The sequence below is a fragment of the Rhipicephalus microplus genome, chromosome 2, assembly GCF_043290135.1.
Source record: "Rhipicephalus microplus isolate Deutch F79 chromosome 2, USDA_Rmic, whole genome shotgun sequence".
NCBI classification, from domain to species: Eukaryota; Metazoa; Arthropoda; class Arachnida; order Ixodida; family Ixodidae; genus Rhipicephalus; species Rhipicephalus microplus.
This window is the reverse complement of record NC_134701.1, coordinates 193023719-193032245: the sequence shown is the minus strand read 5'-3', so window position 1 is coordinate 193032245 and position 8527 is coordinate 193023719. Positions and strand designations below refer to the sequence as shown.

At 47.4% G+C, this 8527-nt stretch overlaps 1 protein-coding gene across 1 annotated transcript in view; it reads left to right on the top strand.

Annotated features, from left to right (window-relative positions):
* Positions 1-7444: 7444 nt before the first annotated feature.
* The window catches only part of LOC119169619 (uncharacterized), a 39409-nt gene continuing 38326 nt past the window's right edge, over positions 7445-8527 (top strand). Inside the window, exon 1 of the mRNA XM_075887179.1 lies at positions 7445-7628. Coding sequence (XP_075743294.1) covers positions 7586-7628 — 43 coding nt within the window. The 5' untranslated portion in view covers positions 7445-7585. The remainder of the gene's footprint in view (positions 7629-8527) is intronic.

The following is an 8527-nucleotide window of genomic DNA, read 5'->3' as shown; positions in this document are numbered from 1 at the left end:
ATTTGTTCAAAGTGTGCCCACACCGGCAAAATCACGAGGGCACTGAATTTTGGGACGCATTGGCGATCCCTCAAAACAAGAAAAGGCTGCCGCGAAATTGGTATCGTGTCTGAGAGGCAAATTGCATCTCGCCTCCGCCGTTTCCCAGTCTTCCCCGCACGTCAAAAGACATCCTAGGACGAAGAAAAGCATTGGCTGGGAGAGGCGGGGGAAATCTTCGAGCACGGTGACGTTTGCCTTCGAGTCCACGTGGGCTCCCAGAACAGTCCATAGCACAGCCCAGGAAATCACCGCAGCCCGAACATCACCCTCAATCGCGCTGAAACTTCGAATCGGGCTTTCGTATGTCGCCGCCAGGCAGTCGATCGTACCTTCGACGTCCGCGAGGAGCGTCTTGTCGCAGGCACGTCTTTTGGAGACGAGCTCCGTAATTAACCTCGATACAAGGCGGGAACCTAGGCCAGCAATCTTGACAGCCGGGGGCACGCCCAGCGAGTACCACGGTTCATCCAGGTAGCTCGCTTCCAGAGGTCTGCTCCAGGCACGGGCATAGTTGACGTCCACAACGTCTCCGCTGCTACCCGGCGTGACGCTGCTCGTTGCTGTGCGGTAGCCACCAAATTCGACCGTTAGCATCCAGTTGGTCAACGCATTTGGCGTCATGTCGGGAAAATCGGCGTAATAGCCTTCAAAGTAGTCAGGCTTGGGGCGACTGAACAACTCCGCGTGCACTCCCGCCATGACCTCGTCGCTGTTGAAGGTGCAATTACTGTTCCGTACCGGCGTTCGCAGAACGACCTTGCTGAACGACCGGCTGATTCTCCGCATCAGAGCCACGACATCCCTCGAGACATTGTCGTCGACTACGGAGGCCATGTACGGGTACTCAAGGGCGTAGTGGAAGACTCGTTCGGCGTTGCGGAAGCACTGCCACCTGTGCCTATGCAGAACAGTGCTTCGAGGAGCTGCTTGTTGCGCCGATATGATGCGTCCACTTGTGAATGGGACGAGCGCTTGTATACAGAGCCAGGAATAAAGCTGCGCAAAATCGGCCTCCCCGAGCTTCTCTTCGAGAGTGAAGAGGGCCTGGAAGTAAGAGCCGGTGTACACAGCGACCGGCATATTGCGTTCCTCTGGTATGCTCATGAAAACTTCGAACGCCTTGAGCCAACGGTCTTTCGAGATGGCTCGCGAAATTTGGTGTACGGAAGCTGTAGTAGAGAACCAGACACCGTCTTTGCCTTTTTCGCTGTCGACGAGAGGAGAGCTCAGGGAGGTCACCAAAGTTGACACTAAGCGGGATATGTTCCTGAATAGTTCTTCGTACTCTGAGGTGTTATCACTTTCGGAAAAACTCTCGTAAATGGCGCGAATGTATCTGTCGTGTTTTGCGGAAGCTGCGCCATTCGTATGACGCTTCGACTCTTCCAGAAGTGTTACCGTGTTTTCTGGCCTCTGTAATGACACTCGTTGTTCTACGTTGTATTCCACCGACACGTCCAGAAGCACGGGAATGTGAACGACTTGCGACATGTAAAACATAGCCTTCAACACGTCAGGCGTGGATGCATTCTCCGTGACCGACCCTAAAGCAATGCCACCTTCAGCCAGAACGCGCTTGACGTTGGAAGTCTGGTCGTCCGAGAGCGCGACGATGTTGTCGCACGCGACCAGATGCGTCGCAGCCTTCTGAACTGCCGTCTGGTTGCTGGCAGCATGCTTCGACGAAATGGCCACGTTCTTTCTGGCACTTCGGGTGACGTGCCCAAGGAATACCGAAGTAAGTACTTCCGCGATGGTCTTGCCAGGATACTTGTGCGACCAGGACCCGCACACGTACGCGTGGAAGTCTTCGCAGGGTTGCACGTTATCGTCAAGGGCGTCATTGAGCAGCGCTCCGATTCGGCGGCAAGCTTCGTTGCGGCAGCGCCTCACTCGCAACGGGCCACGGGGATCGGGCGGAACGGGGTACTGGCCGTATCTGCTCCGACTCTTGTGCCAAGCAAGCACGCCGATGAGGAGCGCGACTGAGATGGCGGCTACCAGGAGCACGGTGGAGTTGGCCAGGAGACACGTCTTGCCCGGACTGCGCTGAGGCGACCGCTGCAGAGACGTTGTGGCCGCGGTGCGACGAAGCGCGTGCTTGTCCTCTTTCTCGGGGCAAGGTTCCTGTGAGCGAAGAAGTAATGAGATATATCGCTCACCGTATCGTGTGAATGAAACAAAGCCACATATTAAGCACTAAGAAGTACCAAGTCGGCTTCTTTTCGTTTGATTTTTCTTGCGGGCATAAATATGAACGTAAATTCATTTTTCAGAGCATCCTGGGTTGGCAGATATAGAAGTATAGATATACGCCATGTTTTAGTTCTATATCCACGCCAAATGCCAAGCACATTCTAATGACACGAGGACGACACGAATTTCTGAGCTTACATTTCACGTGAATCCAATGCTAAATGACGCTTGCAATAGCAGCGTAGTTGCTTGATACTAAAGTGTATAAGTCACATTGTTTATAAGCGACAGTGATGCATCACAAGCCATAATTATAATTTATGGGGATTCATGTTCTAGATCTACGATATAGTTTTAGGTCCTTTCATGAGCATCTATATATAGATATGCAAGTACAAGGTCGTTCGTGCACTTGGCCCCTCGACTAAAAGTCTCCGTGACGGGGAAATAAAAAGCTATGCAAAGCAGCGGCGTAGCGATGAGAGTGGCACACAGGCCCGTGCTCCCGCTTTGAGAGCAAAAAATGGCCATTTAAAATAGCCCATCCCATACCCCCCCCCCCCACCCACCCACCCCAAAAAAATTCTGCTTACGTCCTAGATGAAAAGTGAAATTCGTAATTTTATCGCCAGTGCATGCACATTATTGCAAACATTTGTATAACAAATTAATCAGTGAGCGTGGTGTCATGTAAGAATAAGCAAGCATCTATGAATTTCTCTCGATGAGCGCAGAGACAAGATTTCCTAGAGGTGGCACGATAAACAGAGCAAACTGATGTCAGCAAATGCTTCGCGATGGCTCTAACTTATTTAAGACAAAAACATTAGGCAGATGGCAATCCGACTACGTCGTCGAAAGCAGGGAACTCAATGCAGTGAGATTAGGTTAGGCTATAGAGTTTCCTAAAACTAACTAGAGGGCACTCTGGCGCTGCGATCGTTCAGCGACCATGGGAATGATGGGTAGTACACACATTTGCCTGGTCTTCGTACTTCCAGGCGGCGAATCATACTTGCGGCTTCGTTTATTGCCGTGTTTCGGTTTTGTTTTGAAATAAATATTTACTTTTTTGAACTTCGTGACCCAATTTGGAAAGGTAAGTCTGAAAAAATGGAGTGGTGAAGCACAATCGCAGAACATTTGCTGATTTTTGTTTCGTGAGAAAACAGCTCCAAGCCACACGAACACACACGGAGCCAAAATCAGGCCAGAAGTACGAAGTCTAGATATGTGTGTTACAGTGTGTACTACTCATCATTCTTATGCTCGCTGAAGTGCCGTGCGTTGCAGCTCCCATAGACACTAGCGCCAGAGTTCCCTCTAGTGTATATTAAGAAACTCTATGGGTTAGGCGGCGTCTTTTGAACCGCCAGTGCTTACAAAAATCTTGCAATGGGTGCACGCGGCGCTTTTACAGCTGTTGCCGTGCTAAGTAATGCTTGGGGAGCTCCACGAGTGGGAAGACAGACGTATAGGGAGATAGAAACGTCGGGTTTCAAGCTACGCAAGGCAGCTTCTCATTACTTAGTACTTGTCAAAGAAACAAGGGAGGTACCCTGATATGATTAAGATTTGCTTTCCTTGCGGAACAATACTTACTGGAGGAGGACGGGTAAAGAGAGGGGTACATGAGGTTAAGAAGGTGAGAAGAGGGCTATAGGTACGAGTCTGCAGCTATCACCAAAGTACTTCGCACCTTCGTGGGGATTTCGTTATTAGTGGCGGTAAGGTTAAACGGCTGAGAGTATGTTCGAGCGGGCATTTTCGTGCCTGCCTAAAAATTCTGAATTTAGATAGATAAGCTTAAGCGCGCATACCTGCCATGACAACGCCGATGTTCTCTGGCCGTCCTAGGATTCATTACTATGAAGTGCAGAGAACATCAGTGTATAGCCATAAGAGGGGTGGGGGCTCAAGCTCCTCTACCTGAATTTTGCACTTTTAGGCAGGCATATAGGTTTAGGCAGGCATATAAACATGCACGCACGAACATGCACGCACGAACATGCACGCACAAATATAACAATGGGGGAAAAAATACTTGGCTACGCCACGGTTAGAGAAAGTGATTCTGGAAAGAAAGGAAAAAATGGCACTACAGAATGCCTTAGTCCACCCACTTTCCCAGGAGGGTGCTTTCCAAACAACTAATCATATCACCCCGGAACCGTTCACTGTCTGACAGTCCGCCTGCAGAAGCGCTCGCCAATTAAGATGGCGTGCTCCTTTGCAATGTTTTCCCCCATTCACCCACACGCTACACGCAACGCGTAACAAGGTCTTCCCGCGATTTCACTTTTGGCAAACCAGCACACCAACGTCGACCCTGGTGCCAGCGGTGACTTTTCGCATGGACCGTCCCTTACACCCTGTAATATAGTCATACCCAGGCTCCGTCGAAGGGTTCCCGATGAATTCTTGGGCTCCACTTATTAGCAATAAGGTTATTCCGGTTACCTCTTTCTGTCTACCACAAGTTGATGCAGAGTTTCTTAGTGACACTTCTCACTTTCATAAAATAAAGACCGACTAAACCACCACCACAAAAATATTGTGATGTGCTGAAAGAGTGCGGTCCTCGTCTCACCGGTTTCTGGTCGGTGTTATCCGGCTGTTCACGCACCTCTCCGCCGACACCTCGCAAGGAGAGTCGGCGGTCCTTGGCCGGAGAGGCATCCTTCGCCCCTGGGACATCAAGACGCCTCGCCAATTCCGGATGCCGATGCACGTCCGTCAGCGAGGTAGACCGCTCTTGGCGGATGCGTAGAGACTCGCGCCCCTCTTCCGCATCACCGCTCTTCTTCGTCTCCAGCTTATCAGCCATAGGGATGACCTATGGTATCACACTGCATCGAACGGCGGCCAATTGATGCCACGCGTTTAGTCAGCTAGCATTATCAGGAAACAAGGGGCAGTTATGAACTGGAAACGGTTACGATATCCTCGCATGGCTGCTTCAAGTATATCTTGTTTGCTTTAAAAAATGATTAGCTTAATTTTATCGTCTGTCTAAGGACAACCTGGAGTCATCTTCAAAAGTATATGTCTGCGGCAGAAGCAATACAGACGAAGTGGTTCCAATTTAAGGCATTTCAAATGTATTTCGCGAAGCAACAGTTAGAACATCAATATATAAATCTGCGGCGGCTCATGACACATGGTTAACGGCAGAAAAAGGCGTGGCCTTTGGGAACACTAACTGCTTGGGAACCCTAATTGCGTTCGACGTTTGAATTGAATAATACATATGTGATTCTTAAAGAAAAAAGAAGAGAAAAATGAGCCCCGTAACTGTCTGCATCAGAGTGTGAGACCTCAACAGTAGCTCACAAGGGATGGGGGGGAGGAGGGATTAAAATGATAAGATTAAAAGTTATATATAGAGAGGGGAAGGAGAGAGTGAGGCGCAGGGACAGCGAGCAACAGAAGTAAAAAGGAGATAGGAAATATGGACACGGTCGCAGGAGCCCGAGGACGGGGCACCACTCGGCGAGAGCTCATGTCGGTGGCAGGAGATTGCGTAGGGGGAGCCCATTCGGCCAGAGCTGCGCTGTCGTCGGAGATCGCGGGGGCACAGCCAGTCGGCACAAAATCTAGAGAGCAAGTCTTACATCTCACTATACATACGATTATTTATGTCACTTACCTCTGTAGAAGAGATTGCCTGAATTCGCCGGGCTCGAGTGAAGCGACCTGAACCTTTCGCGTGACTCTCTTCTTCTTCTTCGTCCAACGTGCAAATCATTTACGCATTCGTGACGACGACGATGATGACTCGTTGTTCATAAATTCAGTATGTATGATCCGCCCGACTCATGGCCCATTCCCCAGAGTGGGTAGGTACCATTGATCCTAGGGGCATAATCATCGTCATCATCATGGGCCGAGAATTGGCGAAGTGAAGATGTCTTACGGAAAAGACATAAAATCTAAATCACAATAAAATATCAAATAGACAAACATAGAGTTACGAAGTGAAGCGGGTATGTAGTCAAGAGATTACAAGTTGCAAGAAATGGTAACCACATAGATGGTAATTCAAATAAAGATCATCCGTTTTTCAATGATAAATGTTGCGAAAATTTGCGAAAATGAATGAAGTAAAATATCATAGCCAGCCGACATTGTAACGTTCTTGTTTCACAAATACGGTAAAAAAAAATAAAACAATAGTGAGTAGTGATAGGGTGAGTGCAGAGATCTCTTGTTGTAGGCGTTACGTATCATGTGATATTATTATGAGCTGGCAGCTGACAATCATTCATCGCGTACTACCTGAAGTCAGAAAGTTTGCTACCAATCAGAAATCAGAAAGTTTACTGCCTGAAGTCAGAAAGTCAGAAAGTAGTAATTGTAATGTAATGAAAAAAAATGGACGACAAGATAACTTGCCGCTAGCAGAAAGCGAATCTTCGATCTTCGAATGTAATAATATTGGTCAGCTACTAGATAGCTGTAAGATTACGTGCTACGTGACGGCAACAGGCAGAAAGAGTGTTCCACACTCGCCGTCATAGGTACTAGAGGCGCTGACCAACATTTAAGCGGTTTCGGAGGCGCTTTCTACAGCAAATGCGAGCCAGTGTCTACCATGCAGTGTCTCGGGAAAAGAATTATTTTGTTAGCTTCTATTGCGCAGATACCGAGTATGGCTATTTTATTCCCTCACATTACCTCTTAACCTCGGTGCATTTTCCTCACATTTCATTCTCCTTCTTAAATGCTGTAGGTACAACACAATACGTTTCTTGCTTGTCAGAGGGTGATTGATACTTCAAAGTGCGGAGTGCGGGAACCATTTACATCCGTTTGATATCGGAATGATTCTCGAAGCGTCGAACATAGCGGCATAGATCTTTCCGCAGGGGGATGACATGGAGAAAAATTAGCTAACCGCTTTTAGAACTAAGTATTAGTATAATGGTCAGGCATGAATAAAGCAGAATGGAGCATTTAGTCTCATATTTCTTCAATTTCAGTATTCCGCATGCACCCGTAAGTTTTCAAAATTTGCGCGGTCTAAAACAATCAACTCTACTGGTTAAAACCATGCAAACACTGCGTTCAAGCACAACCTATTTTAACAATATTTAACGTATTTAAAAATTTTCTACATTGTGAGAGCTTTACGCATATCTTTACTTTCGTGGTAAAAACGTTGTTGGTAAATATGGCTGATAAAGCAACGGCGTTGGATAATGCCAATTTCCCATCAACATCGTCATCAAACGCGTGTTTGCACAGTAGTTTTGCATGTTCAAAACTCTAAGCGCGAGCGTCAAGCAGTTTGTTTTCATTGCCTAGTTTGTTCTATGCGCAACTTTTCAAGCAGCAATCGTGGACAATGACATCTCGAGCTGAGAAAGCCGTACGTTTCCTCGTGTCTGGTAAGTGGAGCCCGAACCATGGAATCTAGAAGAGTGTGTTTCGTGCTGAGGGATACAAGAAGCTGTGAGACTTGGTGAGCGATCGATTGGCGTTCCTGCCAGCTTAATTATTACGTTGAAAACGGTGCTCGTCATTTAGTGAATGATAGGCGTTTATTGCATACGTATTCGATGTTTATCCTGGCCCCGGTACTTCCGGCAAAGTATGCTACGCACGCGGTTTGGGTTAACGAGGTCCGGCGCAAGCGTCGAACGTTGAAACGTGTGCTCAAGTACTTTCCGTGGCCGTTTCACGACGTGGAACCTACCCTTTGTGGCAAGGGATCTTAGCTTCCATCTAATACTCTGTTGATTGCCCCGTGACGTCGAACTGTCATTTGTTGACAATAGATCTCTAATTCCATGACAGATATCTGGACAAGAGATGGCTCTTTTCACCGCCTTCCTTACAAAATTGAGTGGCTTGTTTATTGCGCGGACTGGTGCACGTGGCATGGTATGCACCAAGCGTGCGTTTCATTCTTACTTCCTTCTAGTTATTGACAGCAACACCTCTAGTTCTTGGGTTCTCTTTAATTAAATCTATTGGCTTACTTCCACGTTCACAACTGTGATATCTCGCATTGATTATTTTGACAACTAGTCAGAATTTGTGAGTTATGCTTTTGCGTATTGCTGCCATTTATGTGCTGGAACATAGTTCGTATTGTTTTGTCAGGCCTTTCCTTGCAGGCTTTATTTGCAAGCATTGGTATTTTTATTTATCGATTATTCATTGAATATTCTGAAGCAGATGTAGTCATTTTGCATGTGTCATAGCATGCTACTGCAAGAATTTCAAAGTACTATATTGATGTACATGTTGTCTTTTCTTTTTTTTTTGTACATGAGGAGAAGAG